This window comes from Rhea americana, unplaced genomic scaffold (assembly GCF_003343005.1).
Source record: "Rhea americana isolate MKP2758 unplaced genomic scaffold, rheAme1 scaffold_153, whole genome shotgun sequence".
Classification (NCBI taxonomy): Eukaryota; Metazoa; Chordata; class Aves; order Rheiformes; family Rheidae; genus Rhea; species Rhea americana.
Genome location: NW_028185628.1, coordinates 1,399,519 through 1,423,076, shown reverse-complemented (window position 1 = coordinate 1,423,076; position 23,558 = coordinate 1,399,519). Strand labels below are relative to the sequence as shown.

At 36.7% G+C, this 23,558-nt stretch overlaps 1 protein-coding gene across 1 annotated transcript in view; it reads right to left on the bottom strand.

The window, feature by feature from the left end:
* CAST (calpastatin) overlaps positions 1-23,558 on the bottom strand; it is a 57,068-nt gene that overhangs the window by 8,863 nt on the left and 24,647 nt on the right. Inside the window, exons 4-23 of the mRNA XM_085299762.1 lie at positions 21,969-22,028; positions 16,629-16,679; positions 15,284-15,340; positions 15,032-15,148; positions 13,289-13,390; positions 12,645-12,746; positions 11,765-11,845; positions 11,615-11,668; positions 10,913-11,008; positions 10,657-10,752; positions 9,858-9,956; positions 8,618-8,701; positions 7,605-7,652; positions 5,160-5,264; positions 4,732-4,833; positions 3,427-3,531; positions 2,358-2,441; positions 1,563-1,610; positions 1,351-1,446; positions 703-801 (exon numbers count right to left, since the gene is read on the bottom strand). Of these exons, the coding sequence (XP_085155888.1) occupies positions 703-801; positions 1,351-1,446; positions 1,563-1,610; positions 2,358-2,441; positions 3,427-3,531; positions 4,732-4,833; positions 5,160-5,264; positions 7,605-7,652; positions 8,618-8,701; positions 9,858-9,956; positions 10,657-10,752; positions 10,913-11,008; positions 11,615-11,668; positions 11,765-11,845; positions 12,645-12,746; positions 13,289-13,390; positions 15,032-15,148; positions 15,284-15,340; positions 16,629-16,679; positions 21,969-22,028 (1,686 nt within the window). The remainder of the gene's footprint in view (positions 1-702; positions 802-1,350; positions 1,447-1,562; positions 1,611-2,357; positions 2,442-3,426; positions 3,532-4,731; positions 4,834-5,159; positions 5,265-7,604; positions 7,653-8,617; positions 8,702-9,857; positions 9,957-10,656; positions 10,753-10,912; positions 11,009-11,614; positions 11,669-11,764; positions 11,846-12,644; positions 12,747-13,288; positions 13,391-15,031; positions 15,149-15,283; positions 15,341-16,628; positions 16,680-21,968; positions 22,029-23,558) is intronic.

Genomic DNA, 23,558 nt, shown 5'->3' with positions numbered 1-23,558 from the left:
TTATATTCACTTCTCAAATTGGATTGAAAACACTAGAGGGAGCTCTCACTGCACAGATCAAGAAACAAAAAGGAAGAGACCTGCAACATTACTGTTTAATGCAATTAAGGAAAGCTCTCCTTAATGTCATGAAGCTGCCTTTCCCATCATCACCCTTGAACTCATTCTTTTACAGGCTTCAGAGATCACTGTGCCACTATGCCAACACCTATGCCACCAGTATTTGAAACGTTGTAACTAGCTAACCACAGAAAGAACAATTTAATCAAAGGCCAACCTGCCTAAAAATGAAATCATTTGCAGATAGATACTGTCTGTATCTACCCAGAGAAATGAAATGCAAAAATCCTCTCACACTCTCTGTAATTCTGGAGGAATATACATAGGGTTGGGCACTTCCTCCAAGTGAAGCGTTTTCGAAAGCAGACTGAAATACACCATTAAATGGAATTCAGACAGTAAACAGATGAAGCAGTCTTAACATTCAGCTGAATGTGAAGAAGAAATGTCCACAGGCTCTCAAACTCTTTTTTTCCAGAGAAAGGTTCACACCCCTATCCCCCCCCCCAATTTATTGCATTAACAATAGATTATTTAAATTTACAAGACACTCTACTGGTAAAACCAGTCTGATCATACTTTGTTTCCCTTCATCACCGAGATCTGAACTGGAACGAAGGATCAAAAGAAAGTGTTGCTTACGGAGGTAGAAGCTGGAGGAGCTGCTGAGTGCACTGAAGGAACCGTAGCAGCAGAGACAACTTCAGAGGACTCTGCAGGTTTTTTACCCTTCTTGGTTTTCTGAAAGAAGACACAGCATTGTTGGTAGTAGAGAGTACCATGGGAAGAAACACCTATTAAATCCCGTGAACGTGAAATATAAGTGAGGCCTATTCAGTTTATTTCTAGGATACTGTTTTTCTTAGAAGCTCAGCCTATTTCCGAGAAGCACTGTGCAATTATCTCAGTTTGTTAAAGCTCAATCTTCCATCTCAACTAACGGGTCAAACACTGGCTTAGCTGAAGCCAAAAGGAAAAAAAATGATTTAGGAGGAGCTAAGATTTCACCAAGCTTGTCTATATCCCTAAATAACACTTCTAAAATATTGACTACTAAGCATTGCTAATAATAGCAGCTGATAAAAAGACAATTAATTTACCCTTTTTTCCCCCTCATGATTAAAGTCCTGGTCTATTATTTTATTTATTGTAAGGAAGCTAGTTTTTTTGCTTTTTATTTATTACATTTTAAGAAAATGTACATAAAATTTAAGGAAAACATAGAAAAAAATCAAGGTTACTGAAACAACTTAAAAATAAACCACAGTATCAGAAATCAAGTATAGTCACCTTTACTACTTTTGGTGGAGGTGCTGGTGCAGAAGGGGCTGGAGAACAGGAAAATCCTTTTGTCAAACCCTCTAAAAGATCATTTTCACTCATAGGCTATCATTGAATAGAAAAAAAAAGAGAACTTTTAAAGCCTTTTCTCCTATTAAAAATATAGTTTAGTCATGAGTAAGTGATGGATGAAACAGTTATCTGGATACTCACTTACTTACCTGAGATTTTTCTTCGGGTTTTGGCAAGAGTGTTTTTCCATCTTTATCCTACAAAAGACAAAGCTCCTTATATTAAAAAGTAGTCCTTACATGACCGTGCAATACAAATTCTGAGAGTATTCACAGAATGACAAGTAATTACTACACAGAAAAATGATCTAATTTGTAACCTCTAGCATCTACCGCTGTTATCCAAAATGTCATTCAAGTATACAGGTCCTGTAACTTAAAAATACAGCTGAGTGCCAAAAAGCAATTTGAAATGTGGGATTCTGAGCTCCCCTACTCATTGTTTCAATTTCCACAGAAATGTATGTATTAATTCCTAACTTCCAGCTTTATATCAATATTCCTAGATGCAGAGAGGCTGCATCTTCTCACACTGGCAGCTGTGGCAGGTGTTGTTAAAGTCTCGGTTATACTTAAGCAATCTGTTTATGCCAAATGAGTCACGTGGTGATGCTTGTAAGAATACCAACYTGAAGTGTTTTCAAACCAATCATAATTTCTTAAGTTTTTCTAAAATACAGAAAGCTAATGAAATGCTCCCCATGCACTAATTTCATTCAAAATTATTCACAGGTAGATACCTGTATTTAAACTACTTCTGTGCCTATACAGGCATCTAATGAAAGATGTCAGATATTCATGAACTACAAACGCCAATTTTTATATAGTATAAAAATGCCTAAAGTAAATGCCAACATTCAATAATTAAATGGAGCTTCAGCTTCATCCACACATAGTGAGTAATGAAAGGAAAGTAAGATTAATGCAGCACATTAAATGAATTACTTTTGCTTCTCTTAATCTGTACTCTGGAGGAATTGTTTCTTCATCTTCACCAAGTTTTTTGAGTTCTTCCTGTTTAGTTTTCTCCTAAGAAGAAAGAAGGAAAATAAGCATACCTCAACAGGAATGGATACGAGCAAGTTTTGAACGTCTTCAGTCTACTTATTCTTTCAATTCAGTAACTGCCAAAATTAGCAAATTGAGAAGAGGTCGACTTCTCAGCCTGTTTTATCTCTGCCTGTTTCTTCCTGCGTAAGTCAGGAGTAGCTCTAGCTATCTCAATTAAAAGTAGCAGAGTTAAGTGAATAGACAAGCATAGACCAATTACAAAATAGCACTGCACCTCTGAGCCTTGATTCTACACTTTGTTTGAAATGCGCTCAACAGCTATCTGGACTACACGCAAACAAAGGCTAAACAGAGAAATTAGTAGCCAGATTCACAAAGGATTAACCCCATACAAATTACCCTGCAAGACGACAACTAAGAAAAGGCAAYAAAGCCAACTTCGGATGCTTTCTGCTGACAGTGTCAGTACATCAGAATAACTGTCCTCTATTTTTCACTGCCTTTGATACCATCTGGCCCATGGCCTGGGGATGCAAAAAGGGGGCATTCAGATTTGGATATGAACAACATCATACAAGACAGAATTAAAGTATTTTCAAGACATAGGGCTCCCTGTTAAAATTATACTGTCACTGAAAAAAAACCCACTTTCATATACTGGTCCTAATTTAAGCAACTCATCATAAATTTGGTTCCTTTTGAGAAAGGGYTAAACTCTGTGCTGTTTCTAATGTGCATTTTAGTTCTGCTTTGCCTCAGGACTGAGATGTTAAGCAGATGCAATTTTCAGAGGCTGAAGAGAAACCACGCATTACAAAGTGAAAAGCAATTAAGAAAATGTACTCACTGTGCAAATTCCATGAGTACTTTCTAAGCAGAACACAATTGGTTTCACAAGAAAATTTTATTTTAAAATAGTGAAAAAATTATCTCTAAATTCTTTAGCCTAAGCAAATACAACACTGAATATAGCTACATGAACAAGGTTTGATTATTTTTCTACCTTAACTTTATCCACAGCAGGTTTCTTCTCTTCTGGGTCAGGCTCCCTCCTTCCCAGACTACTAGACAAGGCTTCCAATGCTTCATCTGCCTCATGATGGCCAACCTGTAAAATTACTGATATAGTCAAACAGGACTCTTAGCTTGGAATTCAGCTGCAGCTGAAGCAACTTGCTCATAAAGACATACTATCACCTTTAGCCACATATTAAGTAAGGTAAACACCAAAGAGTAAAGGAAAAAAATGTAATGCCTCTCTCCCCAATTGTTTTCACATACTTGGCACCTGCTCAGTTCAAGGTATAAGGGAACTTAGAGAYGTTTGCTTGTAAATGCTGTCTCTTTCCAGAGACTCATTTACAGCTAAAATCTTCAGCAGGTTTAAGTTACATTACAGGTTTTTGTACAATTTAGTTTTTTTACTGCAGTATTTATTAAGTTTGCAAACAACATCTTGTTTAAAGGATTAAAGGCTAGAAGAGACCATGACAACTGTTAGTCTGACTTCCTCTTTTAAGGTCATAGATCTTCCCTGTTCAGTTTGTATTTGACTTGTACCATGTTATTTGGAAAGCACTCAGCCTTTCCTGGGAATTGCCAGGCTTAAGAATTCACTATAGGGAATTCAAAGAGGTCACTCAACTGGTGACACCGTCTGGTCAGCTGGCTCCCAAGTTTCAACCCTGTAACTCTGGCCTGCATCTTAAATGAAGGACAGCTGCTAAGGACTGAAAAATATATTGTGAACTTACCCTCATTCTATCAAGCAAGCAATTTAACAATATTCTGATGATCTTTATTTACTCCTCCCAATCACAAACAGATGCAGATTGGCTTTAATTATGCTAACTTCACCTAATTTTTTTAACAATTATGTTCTGCAACAAGATGTTTCTTTGTTATGTCTGAAACCAGTAAAAAAGGTATGACTACAGGTATGATGTTCCCTTTGACACATTAGCTTCATTCAAAAACCTCCTTAGAACAAATTCTAATTAATTCTTGTAATGATAGGAAATGTAGTTCACATGTGGTTCAACAGGTAGTTCATGCAATGAAAAGCAGAAAGCGCTTCTATCTCTTTAGCTAGATAGAATATATTCAACATGTTGAGCACCAAATCATTATAATCTTTATCATCTTACTGCAAGAAGTGCCAGTGTGTTATAGAGATCTATTATATGGCTAAATCTATGGAAGAACAACATGCATTACTGAAATATGCAATGATATAGCATATCGTCAAGAGGCTGAAATAAAGCACTGAGTTTTTCTTTAGCAACAGCTGAGACTGCTAACTACTCACTGAAGAAACAGCTGATGGAGCTGAAGACTGCACAGTGCAAGCTGCAGCACGAGGAACTACTTCATCCTTAGTAGTTTTTGCAGGCACAGGAGCAGAAGGCTTCTGAAACAGAACAAATGCACTGAATTTTGACTGTGCTAATAAACCCAAATGTACCTGGTGAATGGCTTTTTAAAATCAAGCACAAACAAGAAAAAGAAGGCCTCAATTTAAAGCTAGAAGCCCTTCAGTTAAATATTAAATGCCAACTAGAGTTTTCAATACAAGCAATAATTGAAATATTGCATGTTTCACTGAAGGCAGTAAAAAACAAAACAAAAAACTCAGAAATAAAACAAAGAAAAGATTTTTCCTAAAATGATAGTAGCATTATCCAGTCTTAGCAAAATTATTTGTGTCAGTATTTTTACCAAACAGGACAGACATACTTCAGATATGCTGCTGGGCTTTGATGGTTTGGATTGTGCTTCAAGCTGTGCAGGGCAGGCAAAGTCTTTTGAAAATTCATCAGCAAGATCAGATTCACTTAAAGGCTGCAAAAAAAAAGGACATATGTACCATGGGTGACTCATCACTTTTTTCCTAATTGATTTTTTTCCAAGGATTATACTTTAACTTTTCAGAGGGTAGACAAACTTTTGTAGCCTATACAGAAATAACCTTTCATGCTTACAGAAAACAAAACAGAATGAATTTCACAATGCATAAAATAATGAAGAACATACTGTTACAGGGCTAGTGAAAAGGGAAGTGCAACTTTTTCCCATTAGAAAAAAAAAATACTAATATTTACTGGCTAATATTTACTCTAAGCAGCATTATGTAATTATAATACTTCAAGTACACACAGGTAGGGGGAAGCAGCACTATCAAATTCTGGTTCTCCCATTTTATATTCCCCTCCCCCCCCCTTTTTCAACAGAAGCACAAATCCACTGAGAGGATTTGTCATCTGAAAGTTTTTTAGCCTATGCAGTGACTGCTGACACTCAATGGTTTCTACTGTGACCATTTCAGCAAATGGTGAATAAAATGCAGTTGTATTCCCCTATTCGATCACCTACTGCTGATGCTCCTGTGACCCTTCAAACTTATGTCTACATCTAAACATTTAAGTCTTTTCTAGCAGGGATCTCCATTTGCTTGCTAAGCACAGACTACTTGGTTAAATTCGTAACATGTAAAATGTTATTCCTCAGGCGAGTTTCTTATCATTTCCCCCTCTCACTTTTCCCCTGTCATCTGCCAAGGTCCCATATGAAGTCCCACTTTTCATGACTACTGAGTTACACATTAAACCACTAAACCAAAAAATCATTTTGGCCTAACAGTTTAATTCACAAAAGTAATCCCATTGCGTCTACTTAAAAGCACGTAGAATGGAAGCCTAAATGAATAAAACTCTAGCTGAAATCATAAGAATGAAGGTATTTTTATTCATCAGGGACTGAAAACGAAATGAAAAGTGGTTGAAGGTTTTTAAGCTAGTGACATAACTTTGTTCTGCTGCTTTTGATTTCAAAGCTCTCAGTTACTGACAAACACATCTTACTCAGAACTGCCTTCCACAAATTATAGAGAACTAATTCAGAGAAAAATCCTTCAATATATTTCTGAAGATACCCTTGTGACTCACTGAAAGGACAAATATTCAATTACATTTGTGCCTGAGATTGATACTGGGTAGAAAACATGGCAATACTTACTTTCCTGCTAATCTCTTAATTCTTTTGGTTCAAGACTTTACAATTCTGAGCTCATTTCCTGTTCTGATTTTGCATTTGCCATTACACAAACTAGGAACCAGGCCCCTTTAATTCATGCTATGTTCCTCTTCTGGATGACTTTTTTTTTTTTTTTTTTTTAATCTTTCTTCTCTCTCTGCCTCCCTGTGAAACTGGAAGGCTTATCATTTAATATTAGTGTCTGATTCCCTCGGAGCATAACTGCTTTTTTCCCCCCTTATGACATGTTTGGCAGGTGTTCTTCTGTGCAGTCTCTCACACATTACCCCATCCAGATGATTAAATGTCCTAAGATCTGACAGACACCAATTTATAAAGACCTTAAGTCTTTTCATCACTGTCTTTGCACTTCTCCATATTTCAAACTTGAATAATACAGATGACTTCGTATTTCCGTTAAAAAGGCGCAGTCTCATTCTTGCTCAGATTTGGCCTGACCTTTAGGCTTATTTCAGAAGAACAGAGGTTACTTGTACTTTTCCAGTTCYAGCCCAGATATTTTGACAGCACTCCTCAACTCAAAGTATTTCCAAAGTGAAGCCTTTCATCTCTTCAGCACACAGCTCCTTTTCCTAATTTCTGCTTTCTTCCTGTGTAATTTCAAATAACCTTTATTACTTTCTCTTACAACATATTTTGCACTTTCTGGGCCATAACGGAGATGGATTTTGCAAAATCCAAGTTGTTCTCTGTGATTAGCAAAATGTCCACAGCAGCTTTTTCCTCCTTTCCAGTTGTGTTCCTTATCATCTGATGACTGACTAGAGGATATGGTCAAGAAATCTAAAGACTTCCTTGTCTCACTTCTGTCTTTTGACAGTTCCAGCAGATTTCTATAGGGAACCTTATATTAACTTCTCATTACAGTTTTTCTTTGCATTAACAGTCTTTCCTGTAACTGCAATGTCTGAGTAATTTCTTTTTCCTACTATGAAGTCTTGAATCACCATCAGTAAATTTCAGTAAAATAAGCTTCCACCTGGCACTTGAGAACATTGGGCTTTGTGCAAAGAAGTAAACACACAGGAAGGTTAAGAGACTTACATAATTGCACAGAGAGAAGTGATGACAAAGGGGGAGAAAACAGAGTATCTATTCACACTCCTACAATACTGTCAGTTTTCTAACCTTAGATTTTTCTTCCGGTTTTGGTAATATTGGTTTTCCATCTTTATCCTAAAAGTAAAAAATAAAAATATTGTTGATATCTTTCCACTGTTAAAAGAAGTGCTATACTCAGCAGTCACTAGCATAATAATACAAGCAAGGCACACAAATTGGAATCAGTGACACAGTAACAGGAGCTCCCCTACACAGACGGAATTCTTACATGGCCTAGTAAGTGGGTAAGAAAACAACTATAATGCTAGCATGATACAAATGTGTCAAGAGACTGAAAACCCTGTTCATCACTGTATTTCTCCTTTGGCTCAACACAGTATCAATATACAGCAGGAATTAACCCACAAGTAAAACAGGCTTTGAGTGCAAAAGACAAACTTTTGCACATGAACTAAAACGGTTAAATACCAGGCCTGTAGTCAAGCAGTCTTGAAATCTCTAATAGAGAGGTAAAACTGCTGTTAACATTCAGCTCCAGCAAGGCCAGTTATATGGCAACTTTGTTAACATCAATAGGGCTAATAATCATGGCAAAAAAATTAATTCCTGTAAGCTAAAGAGAACTGCAATGAAAATAGATTTCAGTGTTATTGCTGTTTAGGTTAACCCTGAACAAAATCTCCATCATCCCAAGTGACAAATTGTAAAAATGAGTGTAATTTTCATCCCACTTTGCAACAGTGTTTAAGGGTACATCACAAAAGGATACCCAATAGCATTTCTAAAAAGACATATATTTTCCAACATTGAGGTTTAATATAAGAAATAAATCACATTATTCTTGGAGAGGGAATGTCGGAGCTGGGAAGATCTGATATTTGCTGAGGATACCTGATAAATCAAGTTATGCCCTCAAAGGAAGGGGAAGAACCTAGAGATAAGAAATCACCAAAAGGGAAAAGCCACAGATTGAATACTACTACTGTTTATTTTCCCCATGTATGTCCCCTATCCAAGACCAGAAAGAGTGAAGGAGATAGTCCCCTATTTACAGGACAATGAGAAGATGAAAAACTTACCAGCTCTGGTGTTAACCTGTAGTCTGGAGGTATTGTATCATCACGTTCTCCTTCCTTTTTTATTTTTTTCTCTTTAGCTTTTACCTGAAAAAAGAAAGGACAAAAACACTCACCCAGAGAAATTCAGAGGAAAACTTAAAACACACTCAACTTCACTATCAGGATTATTTTGTCTACCATTTGAAGAAGTACTAGCATGAGGTTATTTACAAATATCAAATTCCTCAATTTATTAATATCAAATTTCTCTGGTAAAATAATCTTTGTTTAACAATCAACTCTATGCATAGATATGGCTATATTATTTTAAATTCCAAACCATTGTAGACACTGTTTGGAGTTGTAGCTACCTGGCTGCTACTTTTAAGACTCTGAGGTATACAGAGTCCTCAGACTTCCTTAGCTAACATCACTTTAATTACATAAATTGTTATGCTGAATCTTTTGTCTACTAGAGCTACTGATGCACAGATTTTCATTCTCTAGACCTCTCTAATGAAGCAATGCATCAACCAAATTATCTGAAGGCCCAGACTGACTGAATCCGCATTATTATATCTATATATATAGATATATATTTTGCCAAAATTGAGCTCCAATGTCTTCCTTCATCAGCAGCTGATTTTCTACTATCCCCCTGTCATTTGCCTGCTCTGAGCTGTAAGTGAAGATAGGAAAAAAAAGAGGTGAGACTAGTAAGGCAAGGCAGAGTTAAAGAAAACTAAACTAAAAAGCCGAAGTTTAACATGCCAAGATAAGGCTACTGTTTAAACTTCTGGAAAGACACCKGAGGAGATAAAGGGAAAGACCAGATGCAAATTAGAAAAATAAGGAGGTTTGGTTAGAAAAGGAGAATTCCCACCCGAAAGCAAAAAAGCTATTCAAAAAGCAAAACAGTAAACATACAAGAGAAAAACCTGTTACAAATTGTACCCAATGCTCGGGAAAAAACAAGAGGAACTAAAGCAGACACAGGAGGATATATACATATGCATGTATAACCTAAAAGGACAGATGACTATACAGAACAGACTATCTTCAAACCTGTATCCTCTTGGAAATAGTTAATTTCTTGATTTTCTTAACCATATTAGCCTGAGACATTTCTTAGGACTTTCATATCTAAGTCACTTTTTTAAATTATTATTTTACAAATTTATATGGTATCTAGCAGAAAGGAACCAGAACTCCTTTGGGGATTACAAAAAATGCTTTAAAAACAAGTAAATAAAATGTATACCTCCGACACCTCTACAACAGTGCTAAGATCTGGTTCAGGTTCAGGTTCAGGTTCACCAAGAGTATCAAGTAGCGCTTCCATTGCATCATCTGTAATTTCCTGTATTTAAGAAAATGTGTAAATCATTTTACTATTTCCATTAAATGGCCCAGGCTTCATTTATATGCATCTTTTATGCTGTATATGATGCTCACGCAAACAGCCACCACCATATGGGTCATTTCTGCTTGACTTCACCCGATTTTCTTAACATCAGATTGCAACATATGGCAAATTCTGTGACAAAATCAGCACAGACTCAAAGTAAATCTCCCCTTAAGGAGGGAGAAAAAGCAAAAAGAACAATATTGCATAATACAATCGCCAAATTCTTTAAATTCGCAAACCTAAAAATTATAAGCTTACCCTCTCTCTCTAGAGAGGAAAAAAGAAACATCTCCAAAAAATAAGAAAATAAAATCATATAAATATTTTTAAAAAGCCTCACATAGCTAAGAAAACATTAATTTTAATACTCTGTTGCCTCCAGTCACAAGAAGAACAAGAGTTATCCTGAACAGGAATTCTGAAGTAGAATTATCTGACCCATTAAAGCCTGGTTTTTAAGATGCAGAACATCCTCCTTAAGAGTCTGAGCAACTGCAATTCCTATTTTTCCAATACTGCCTGAGAAAAACAGAATTTTCAATTGAAAATGAGGATGACCATCTTTACAAGATCAGGCACACATACAGTATGAAATGTATTTACAACATGTGAAATTTTAATTAAAAGTTATCCAGTCAAAGACAATCTATACCTCTTCTGATTTTGTTTTCTTCTCCTTCGGAGGAGCTGAGCTTTTGACTGAAATTGCTGCTTCTGCTTGTATGATTTCTCCTTCCTTACTTGGCTTCTTTTATATACAGGCAAAATGAGAGATGCAATTACAGGGAAGTTTGCAAAGAGAAAGAAAAAAGCAAAATGGTCAACRTAATTTTAAAGTGAAACATTTAAGATAATAATGGCAATATTTTACAGCCATAAACATATGCAGTAGCATAAACTTTCAATACCTCTGTCACCGTTGCCTTCTTTTCTTCAGTAGAAGCAGTGCTACAGGTAAAATCAGATGATAGGGCATCTGCAAGCTCATCATCTGTCATTGATTTCTAAGCAAAAAATTGCAAATTACGTTACAACTATTAGAACTCAGGTATCAATGCAGTCAAACTCACTTTAAAATCTGAGTGTGCTCCATGCTTACTTACATGACTCATAAGCGCATGTTGCTGTTGCAATTTTGAGTTGACAAAGAAAAAAAATATATTTGCCCTTATTTGTTGATGCATTTTTTTAGATAAGCTTTTATTTTTGTATGTTAAATTTATGAAGAGTGAAATTCAGTTGGCTTACAGAATGATCCTGCTAAGTACAGAAATTCAGGTAGACTTTGCTATGACACTATCAAGGTATTCCTGCATGTATAGCTACTGTTTCCTATCTTACTATTATTATACACAAAATATCAACAAGAATTTGATGTAATTGTTTCAGCTTCAGTTAGTCTCCTGAAAGGTTCTATTTATTTATTTATTTAAAATCTTGATAAGTTTTATTATTTTTGTCAGTATTTTTTGTCATCTGGCAGCTCCAGATGACACTGGAGCTCTCCCACTTCCTAGAACTTTTGATGGCACAAAAGTTTTTAATTTTCCCAGGAATACAATGATAACACTGATTTATTTTCACCTTGCAATATAAAAAATAAGTCTTACTTCAGATCGTTCATCTGTTTTTGGTGGGATTCCATCTTTGTAGACCCCTTTGCTCTAAAAAGAGAATTAGTTTTGTGGTGAATGGGAAAAAACAAAATACAAAAAAAGAAGAAAACATGCACAAAGAATTATTTTGTTCACGTCACTAACCTTCAACAATTTAACGTACTCTGGAGGAAGACTACCTTCCCGTTTACCCAGTTCTTCTAAGTATCTTGAAGAAATATCTTCCTATGAAAAGAATGCAAGGGTTAATATTTTTGTACCTTTGTTTACTGAACAGCTTATTGTTTCTAATGTAGAGCTATCTACAGTGATTTCTGGAAAGAAAAGGCAAGGACTGAGTAGGACAGAAGGACGGTCTTGGAGCATGACCTGACAGTGTCTTTCAGAACCTAGCGTCATGCACAAGCATCTCAACTTGCTTCAACAAGAGATGCCATCTAGCAAAACTCTGCATCTCTGCAGTCAGGTTCCTTCTGCAGTAAGGCATTCCAATRTCTCAGGCCACAGAATACATTACTCTATCTGGATTGAATTTTAAATATTTATGAATTCTGAAGTTTTTATCATGGGTGACTATTACATTGAACTAGTAATCTTAATATTCTTTATGCAACTCTCATGTTCAAACTCGGAGAAGTATGCATTCTTCCCCAAATTCTCAACGCTTTACTGTGCTGCAAGTAGAAAAAAAAGCTCCTAGGTTCTCTTTTTCTTAAGCCTCCACCATTGACTTTTCTAAATCTGGTAGAGAACATGCTTGGAAGTCARTGAAAAGAGCAGTGAACTTTCTTGACATTTCACTGTTTTCTACTGCAATATATACATAATTATATCATTTCTGTACTACTAAAAACAACACTAAACTGCAACTATGCAAACTCTATTTTACTTCTTAGCAAACTAAAGTGCCAATCACTAGATCAACGTAATAGTGAGCAACTACACACATTTTAAAAGATGAATCTTCTATAAATAAATAAATAATAACAACAAAAATATATATATATATGCACATATAAAATACCGTAACTTCCGGACCAGTGTAAACTGGACTAGTAGGCACATCTTCTTCAGGTCCACCTAGAGTATCTATTAGGCTATCCAGTGCAGACTCATCCATAGCAGGCTAAAAAATATGCAGAGGTTTATAGAAGTTATTATTCTGTGCAAAGAAAACCAGATTTGAATCATGTGAAGAATTTGTAGAGAATTCCCCAAAACAAAACCAAAAGCTTGTTCTGAGCAAGTCCAATACTTGTTAAACATTTGTTCTTAAAATCCTCTCTCTGTGTCAGTAATAAGATTACTTCTATTTATATACCACCTGATACATCTATGTATGTGTATGTATATATGTATGTCTATGTATATGCACACACATGAATATACACTTACAAGAATATAACTGTAGATTACATTTAATTAGCTTTTTGTTGACAACAACACTAGATGCAGTAAAAAGTGATTCTAAGTCAGCCCTATTAGATAAAACACAAATGGCATACCAGTATTTAGTTAGGTATTCTTTTAGATAGTTCTTCACCACTGTACATAACTACTACATAGGAATACTTCAGCAATTGCCAGTTTAGTTTCTTTATGCTGCAAAATGGATGAAATGAAGTGCTACAGGCAGATTTTTTTTTTTATAAGGAAAGCTTTATTTACCTCAGTGGTTGACTCATCAGCTGCAGTAGCCAAACTTGCAACAGCACCAGCTGCACCTGCAAGGGCTGCACCATCTGATACAGACTTGTTTTCAGACTTAGCCTGGAGAAATAAGAGAAAGCGTGTGAGACAGCATTATTACATGACCTTATGTTAAAAATTCTAGAGACAAAAGTAAGTAAAACAGAGACATTCCACTGAGGTATGTATATCCATCATTCATGTTCATTTATGCTTCCTCAAAAAGCAGATAAAGGCTGCTTCTGCTTACTGGTTGAGTGGTCTGGAAGACAGGTAGCTGCAGTTTGCTTGATAATACCAAGTCTAGGCTAAAAAAATCCAACTCAGAAACTGCATATATATATTTTTGACTCAGCAATAGGCTAAAATCCTGCACAGCTTCCAGAAGCTTGGGCACCTGCAATATTATGTAGATATACTCTGTTTCCACTATGATTCAGCTAAAAAAAAAAAAAAAAAAAAAAAAAAAAGTGTGCAATTTTAACAACTTTACCTCTTTCTTTTACTTTGTCAGTAAAAGAAGTCTGCAGTGCAAAAGGATTATGAGGCCCTTTCCAAGCCTCTTCAGAAAGCTTTCATTTACACCTGGATTGCTTTGAAGTTTGGTAGTTCTCAAATATAGCATTAAAATCACTAACTGATACCACTCAAACAAGTAAACTGAAAACTGCCTACTTACTGCTTCAGGGAATTCGGTGCATGCTAGGAAGAACATCAAGACAGAAAGTACATTTCTGCATTACCAACATTCTCATTTACTGCAAAAAGATCTGAGTTGTAGGAGAGCTGCAGAAGTCCTCCATGTCACTGCAGCCTTGTTACTCAAGACACATGCAGACCAGAAGTCCAAAAGGTCCAAGTCCTGACTCTGCTACACAGTCTTACTCCAGCTTTTTGCCCCTTCTGAAATGATCCCCTCCCACCCTTCTCCCTAACCTATCTCTTCCCAGTTTTCTTCAGAGTCTCGCAGTCAGGGACAATGGGCTGCCCACTGCAAACCGCTAGCCTGCTGACTTTCCACATTCAGAGCAGACATTGCCACTACAAAATTTGCTTAGAACACTCCACAGATAAAGTATTTCCGCTATGGCAGTGCTCACATTAAGAAGTACTTGATTCCTATCTGTTCACCCTTCAGTAATGAAAGGGCAGAGGAAAAACTGCAGAGTCAACTATGCCTAAGTATTTGCAAGAAACTTGCAAAAAGCTTGCATGAATGACAGAGAAGCCCCAAATATGTAATACACAGGTACAGGCTTAAGCAGGCCTATAACTGAAATAAAAATCTTAATGTGACTTATTTGGCTAACAGCCAGAATGTGTTAGTCAATAAAAATAGATGTGCAAAGAAGACAAAAGATGGATGCACATCAGGATCAGCAAACAACTACTGAAAACCATCAATGTCAGTTGGTGGTGCACCTGCATCTGCCTTGCAGCTGATGCTTATCCATCARTGCTATCTTGGGTAAGCTGAAATTGGTATATTCAGTATGTAATTTAAGTAGTAGGCAAAATCTGAAGTTTCTGAAATTCTGAATTTTGGAGCAGCCTAAAGGAAGTTTGTCATACACACTTTTTAAAATAGCATGGTTTCAGACTTCTTCTACATTGTGATTTTTGTGGCCTAGTCTGGTTTTACAACATTCAGCATTCTTGATTCAGATTTCTATTCCCTGTAATAACAAAACAATAAAAATTGGATTTCTACTTTTACTATACCTTTGCTCTTTCTGTGGAGGTTGGTTGTGAGGGTTGATCAGTTTGACTGGTAGTTCCTTTTCCTGTATCGTTTTGTTTAGAAGCTGTTGTCACAGAAGGTCCTATTTGGCTTTTTCCCTACGTAAAGAAAAACATTGCTACTTGATTATTTTGGGGTTCTTTTTCTTCTTTCTCTCTTTTGTATTAAAAAACAAAAACAAAAAAATACCACAAAAAAACCCCAAGGGAAAAAAAAAAAAAGATATAACTTACATCACCGGTTTCCTTTTGGTTATCTTCAGTCGGTTTTTTACTTTGAGAGTCTGTTGGCTGTCATTAAATAAAAATTTGAGATCATTTACTCTTATCACCACTCAATACAATGGGACGAGATCTAGACTAGTTCAATAAATACATCTACAAATAAACAGTTTGACTGACTGAAGTCATTAGATAGGAAATAATATTTCCTATCATCTAGGGAAATTCAGTAAACTCAGGCTACATAAAGGAAGGTGCACTTCCTGCCTAGAATATACACTCTGAAGTGGACAATCCTTTAAATATTTATCTACATAGGGCTTACTACAATGGAAAAGGTGAAAGCCAAAGCTGTATCACTACACCCACACTTTAAAAGACCTTCTCATTTTCAAATTACTTTATTCTTAGCCAGCTACATATGCACCTCCCTCCCTGACACACATATGCAGTTTTAGAAGAGGCAGTAATAGCTCTACTTTCAAACTATATTCACAGGGGAAGGCACAGTTCACATTTGGCTAGAGAAGCTGGCAGATGTACAGCCATTGCTAGCTACTGTATGAGGAGGAAAAACACGCTTATGGTACTTTCTACCGGTCACTTATCCTTAATTGTATTTTAAATTATGTTTTCAGACAGTCAAAAAATAAATGGAAATCAACTTTTCTTATACGCTCTTGCAAAACTACGGCTCTCTACCCAAGTACCTCCTCCTGCCCTTTTGCAAATTAAGACTGAAATAACTTTGCTTTTGTGCTTTGAATTTGGAGAGGTTTCTTTGTTTTCGGGGAAAGGAGGCTGCTTGCTTTTATACTTAGGATAATTTATTTTTTCTTTAAAAGCCTTCAGTTTTTCTGTTCTCCTTGGGCTGAGCATGGAGGTAAGTAAGGAAAGAGGGGTAAAAAGGGAAGGAATTTCAATCCTCCCTAAAATGCTGGAGTCAATTTACTACAAAAACTAGTATCACAGCAAACGACAGAGGAAAAAACCCAGAGCTTGCAACCGATGTACGAGTAAATTCCACACYATGTCTCAGATCAACTATTCAGGAAAAGTAAAGACACCAGCTTTCTCCACTTCTTCCTACCTGCACTTAACTTGACTAAGCATGAGCTGGACTTAGAACTTGTTATCAGAAGGCTTCTTAAGCAGTTGCCAAGTGCTGATGCACACTAGCTGTTCTCCTACAATACGCCTGCCAGCTCCTGAGCTCTTCTGCACACAGGTAGRTTTCTCTCTACTCACGCAGCAGTTTCATGTGGCACAGAAGTAGCAAAGGATTTAGCTTGTCATTTCAAAGTCAGTCAGAAAACAAAGTAAAACAAATCACCAAGCGTGAAAAACGAGCACTTACCTTGGTTGACTGTGCAGTTTTTCCAGGTTCTGTTTTGGTTGTTGGTGTGGGCTGAAATATAAGCAGTGTACATACAGACAGAGATTAACATGCTTGGTCATTTTTAAGGGGTCAATTTATTAAAAGAGCAATATCTTTATATCAGATAGATTCATTCTTGAGAGCACATGTATTACACAACTAACACATAATGTTTTGATTTTGGCAGTTTACAAGACTGGCACATAACTCCATTCAGGTGTTCTAGGAGTAGTAAAATGCGCACGTRCACACACATACGTCATATAAATATTTAACTTAAGGAATGAAAAGAGGGAGAAGGAGGACTTTAAATGCAATAAACATCTGAAAAATTTCTGCAGCCACACCACAAAAATCTATTCCTATGATTCACCTGAAGTCAAAGTACAGTAAACAATAAATTAATCCCAACAGAAACATGCAAGAACAAAAGACTAAAAAGCAAAAGGATCGTTATATTTGATAAGAAAGAAGAAACATGAAAATGGTAGACTCTTCACYGTATCTTATTAATTTTTTGCTGCTACTATTTTAACTGTGCTATGATTAACACTAGAAGAGCCAATGTGGCCACTGGAAAGTCACCTGGAGACTCTGAAGGAGAATYAGTCAAAGGCTGTCGACTAATGCATGAGCCTCACAAGTTCTAGCTGCAGAATCACCAGGGGAGAACATGAACTCAGAGTGTGATTTGGTCTATTACTGCTAGAAACAGCACTAGGTGGAAAGACTCTAAAGTTAGATAGAGAGATATATATCCACRTACATGCCACGCAACAGAGCACACGTTCCTGAGCCAGCACCCACAAAGACGGGTAACAGTCGCAGGGCAGAGCTCCACAGGGGTGCAACAGCTCCGTACGGAAAGCAGTGCAAGTCGTAGCAGTGCTACTCGATCCTGGGACCTTTCCTCCTCTGAGCCTGATATCAGTATGCTTCCTCTAGTGGCAGCTGACACCAGCACCGCATTTCACAGCATGGCATACACATGCAGCAAGAGGATTTTCAGACTCCGCTTAGGAAATATGGGGCCACAGACAGAAACCCTCCATATCTGTACAATACACTGAATGCATTTAAAGATGCTGAGAGACAAGTTATAGACTTTTTTTAAAAAAATCATTATTTAAAACTCAGTGAAGAAACAACAAAAAATTCAACCAGACTGTAATTTAAAGATGAAGATTGTTATTGCACTTTTGCAAGTTCTTCTCATCTCAGCTGCCAAACATTAATTACTGTTTAGGTATATCCAGCTTATATTTGTWAGCTGATTACCCACAAAAATTTGCTAAACAGTTTATCATTTTTATGCAAGTATTCATACCCCAAAACAGAACCACAAGTACTTGGTTGTGAAATCCTGAACATGTATGTGTAGATCTCTCGCCACAAGCTCTCGCACAAGCTCCTGAAGCTGTAGACCACAGCGAAGAACATAACACCACATGAAAGTGTGGTGCTTTCTTTAATGCAAAGAATAGCATTAAAAGAAAAAAAAATCACAGAAAACAAACTATTTCTACAGATGAAAGCCAAAAATTTCCTGGAAAAAAAATTATAAAAAAAAGAATATTGTTAAACCTCCCAGATTCTCCCTTTGGATTTTCTCTTCATGTGAACCGTGAATAAAACAGGATACTTCTCAGGTTCAGTCAATACTTTATGTATATGTCTCCTATACATATATGCTTACCATATGGTTAATGCAAAGACACTCACATCTGTATGTGCACCTGTACACTACTTAATTCTATGTTCAAAAAGGTAGTYCTAAATTTTCAGCTTTTAGCTTGAAAAGGTTAGATATATTTATATACCAACTGAAGCAAAAATTCAGTTAGACACAAGATGTTCTTAGTTGGCAGCTAGGGCACAAAAAATGCCACAGAAGCAAAAGAACGAGGCTCAAGAAACATATGGTCTCAATAATTTATTTCCAAACTGTGGTGGGCTTACAGGGAAGGCGGCAATGTGAAGAAGCATGACAAAAAGATTGTAATTGAAGATTATTAGCTAATGACTAATGGCTTCAGAGCTAAGTGGTTAGCATTTTAATGGTGTCAACATCCTACAGCATCAGACACCATTTACTAGCAACTACATGCCATTTTTTTAATGTATTGTAAATATCATTGACTACTTAGTGTATTTTATTGACTAGGTTATATGTTATTTGTTATTCTTGTATAGCTTTTAAAAATCTACAAAATTGCTCATGCTATAAGTTTATGACAATGCTGCAGAATATATGGACTGACATGTACAACACTTTGATTCAAGACTTCTTTAAAAACACCTAAAGACKTTAAGGTCACATTAAATAAATGACCCTGAATGCACACGTGCGCACACCCACCCACACCCCTCTACTTGGGCACACTTCTGGCCATAACGTTCAATTCTAACGATACAGAYTTATTCTTGGACAAATCAAAGCAGTGCTCTCACACCTTCAGCATGAGGCTATACACTGAAAGTCAACATTTAGTTATCTTTTAAACACAATCAATTGTGAGCAGTCATAGTGTGAAGCCACAGCATCCGTTCATAACATACACTGATCTCCTACAGAGGAAAGACGCTGCACTTCTYCTTCTGCTACCTAGACCCAGCTGCACCGTGCCAGCATCTGTGAGGCCACAYGTTAAACTGACCCACGAAATTGGAAAATAGTCTGGGAAAGAAAAATTCTTTTTCAGCTAGATCATTTTTCTTATTCACTTAATAGTGCAGATGCACAAATGTTTACATCAGCAAAAGGAAGAAACTGAAGAGGAAATCTTTTCCTCAATGGCAGTCAGTACTTGCACCCTGCTCCCCCTATTCCTCCAACAAAATCCACTGGGTTCCTGCCCTCACTTCCAAACCTCTGACCACCTCACTTAACCCTTTGGACATTGCCACAAAACAAGAAATTCCACATTCCTCTCAGCTGCACTAACTCCCAGGTTTTTCAACGTGGCATAAAACTGTGAGAGACAAAGGATTTATGTGCAGATCTGAAAGCTAAAGAGGGTCCAGAGGACCTTTAGGGAAAGTGGTACAATAGAGAGACTCTAAGAAAGAGAAGTGAGACTTGATCACAGCAGGGTGTAGAGTTGGAGTGATTTACTTGCCAGAAATTTGGGATTAGAAATTAAAGCTCCAATACTCAGGAACTATTTCTTTTCAAAGACTAATGTCAAAATGCAGATGATCTGCTTAACCAAGAAGGAAAACTTTAATAACACCGCACCTTTAAAATAAAATTGTCATATATATGCAAATGCAGGATAAGTGTTTCAGAGGGACTGGTGTTTACCAGTCTTTCAGCACTGAMGTTTACGCCTCTGCTGCAGTAGCTCTGTTTCGTCTTGCAAACACCAGCTTTATTGATTTCATTAGAAATTTACCCCATTCTTCTGAGGGTTATTTCAAGACATAACTAAGAAAAAGACAATATCTATTTTTAGATATCTGGCTGAATTCAGTAACAGAGAATGGTATCAGAAATGAACATCATACAAATGAGTTTGCTCACAAACGTAAAAGGAATTTGAAATTGAAGACTGACAGGTCCTTTTGTGTATGATGATTATTATTCGCAAATAAAAGGTTTAATTGTTCCCCAGCTCACTACTACTAGTGTAGGTCTTGCATATTGTGGGTGCATGTGGAAGAAAAGGGTTATAAAAACTAAACACATTRGCCTTCTGTAGCTATTCGTTCTGAAAGAAAATATTTGAAGACACACTCATGCAAGAGTATAGTGGTGTTTAGAGGAGCAAGAGCTGAAAAAGGAAATGGATACTTCTTATAAAGACTTCTTTGTTCAGAAAAGTTCAAAAGATTCATGAGTCCTTGCTCAAAGTCTACAGGCAAGCATTAACTTTGCCTGTGTACCTGGACAAAAGAAGTCTGTTTCAGCAAGATTAAAAAAAAAAAAAGGTGGCATTGCCCATTGGTCAATAGGTGATCCTGATACTGCTTATCACCTCCATCTACAACCTAGCTGAAGATGGGCTTCCTCATCAAGTCTATGGACAATAAAAAGCTAAGGGGAGGCAGCTGATGCACCAGAGGGTAGGGCTGCTGGTCAGAAAGACCTCAACAGGCTGGAAAGACAGATTGTCAGAAACCTCRGGAAAATTCAAAGACAAAAAGGCACCCATACCTAGAACTGAAGAGCCCACACAGCATTACAGGCTGTGAGCCAATGCTATAGCAAGCAGCTCTGCAGACACAGACCTGGAGGGCCTCATGGACAGTAAGTGGAACATGAGTCAGTAGCATGCCCCTGCAGTGAGCAGGACTAATTGCATATTGGGCTTCATTATTAAAAGCAGTCTGAGGCACTGCTGAGGGAAAAGACTATTTCCCTCTACTTAGCACTTCTGAGACCACATCTGGAATATTATGCCCAGGTTTGAACTCTCCAATGCAAGRCAACAACAAACAACAATAATGAAGGTGATCAAACATCAGAGCTGGCTCCTCAAGAGAGGCCGTGCAACCTGCACACTKAAAGATACTCGAAGCTTGCCAGACAAGGCCCTGAGCACTCTGATACAACTTCAGAGCTGTTCCTGCACAGACTGGGAGCTGAACCAAGGGGACCTCCAGGAGCCCCTTCCAACACCGCTGCTCTACAGTTGTACAGGTACTATTTATTCATGTATACACAGCATACAAACAAGTCCTCAGCTTTACCATTGCACAAGTCTTTGTTGGTCTAGTCTGATGTTCAGTATTTTTGTTGGTTTTGCTATTACGGTTACGGAAAATGAAAGAACGAGGGAGGGACAGAATCATTGCTCATTACTTCAGACAATAGTGTTAGGCAATGGGTCTAAGTGAGGTTTACTAATTTTTTCTAACACAAAGTACAGGCATTGATGATACAGCTTATGCACTGAAGAAGTTATAGTCATTAAACAAGATAAAACAAGTGTAAAGGACAAAGGGAAGGAAGCTGACATGTAGGCACAGACATATGACTAAGAAGGTGAGATTGTACACACACTAAAAGCTGAAACTTGCCCTGAATTCTTCAAATATATGAAATTATCAATATGTAAAAAACCCTATAATTACCCTGGGAGGAGGGCTATATACATGTCACAAAAAGTGTGACTGAATTAAAATTAGAATCATTATTGTTTTCATAAAATCCTCCAAGTATTCTTGGTAACTTTTTTTAGGTATTTTTCAAAGGAGAAATTAAGCTGCAGACAAGAAATATGCAGAGTAACAATATGAGTCAGTATTAAAAAAAAGAAAATTCCCCTACTTTATATTTGTGCTTAATTTAAAAATGAGTTTCTTAGGAAATCATACCTTTGTTTCAGTTGGCTCCATAACATGTGTTTTTGATGCATCAGCAGAGGCAGACTGTTTCTGAGAAAGAAAAAGGAAAAGTTCAGTTAAATTTCACCTTTGTTATATATAATTTATATTAAGCAAGCATAAGCAACCTGAATTCATTAGATACCCAACTAAAAATAAAGAATGACTTATTACTGAAGAGTAAGAGTTACCATTTTAGATTATCTGCCTTGACTGTATTTCTACAATACATTTATGTAGGTTTTCTACAGCCTGCTCCCCATACATTGCATTACAGCATTCTCTTCTCTAAGATGARCTGAAAGTAAATTTCATATTAAGTTTTGAAATATTTGTAAATCCTGCTCTCCTACGGAAGCACCTACAGTTTCTCAGCAGTATTCTTGGACAATTCAACTTTCTTTTTAAGGAAACTGGATTCTTGGATTTACTAGTTTGTCATACAAAATATTTAATACTAAATTAGCAGACTCAAAAATGTTGAGATGAGGAGGAATAATTAATCACTATGTAACACAAGTCAAAAAGTGTTTCAGCATACCATGTAATCCTTGCACAGAAGCAGCAAATGATAATCCCTTTTTCTGGCTTCAGTGATCTTACTGAGAATAGCGGATGCTTTACTTTTATTCTGACTAYATCTTTCTTGTCCCAGAAATGAATGTTCTAATTGTCTCATCAATATTTTATACAGATATAATACCACCTCTCTATTCCCACTTAACATTTGTCTGCCTAGCCATCCCAACAGCTGTTTCTGCCATCTCAGCCACAGCAAYGTGCTCACTCTTTATGTTCAAAAGAAAGAACAGCACAAATTCTTTTTTTTTTTTTGGATGTTTACTCATGCCACTTGCTCTATGAAAATACATATAGTCTGAATGAATTCAGAAGCAATATTATTATTCCATATCAGGAGTGACTTCTTACTTCCGTAAGAACTCATTTTAAACATGAAACAAAACTTTAAGATACTTGGTCATTTTTAAATATATGTACCCAGCATCTTCAAAACTTTTCATAGTACACGCACTCCTCAAAAATAAGACAAAATTTAGAGAGAATTTAAAAGGTACACTCTGATGCTGGTAAGTTCCCACCTCGCTCAAATTCCAAAAAAATCAAGGACAAATACCAGCACTTTTAGTTAGTAGAATTGTCTTTAGGTCCTTCTGCCAATTTTTCATGGTTTTGTAGTTACACTTTTTTCTCTGCTCTTCCACATTTTCACAACGTTCTGCACTGTGAGGAAAATTCGCACAGTAAAACTGGCTATATACAARTCTAAGGACGCTCAGATGTCACTTGTGTGTGCGTGTGTTGCGGCGGGTGGTGATGGAACATGGTTGAATGGACTTCCAGTCAAACTGCAAACACCAGTCTTCTCATTAACATGACTAACAATAATACAGGAACTACGCGAACTGGTTAATTATCACATGCAAGAGTGCTCCACAAAGCCTTGTCTGATATTTTGCATGCCTGTAAGAGGTTTCATGACTAAATATATACTGGAGAGAATCTGCAATTGCTGTATTATTGTAAGCAAATAATTTCTGCTTCCATATATAGATAGAGATT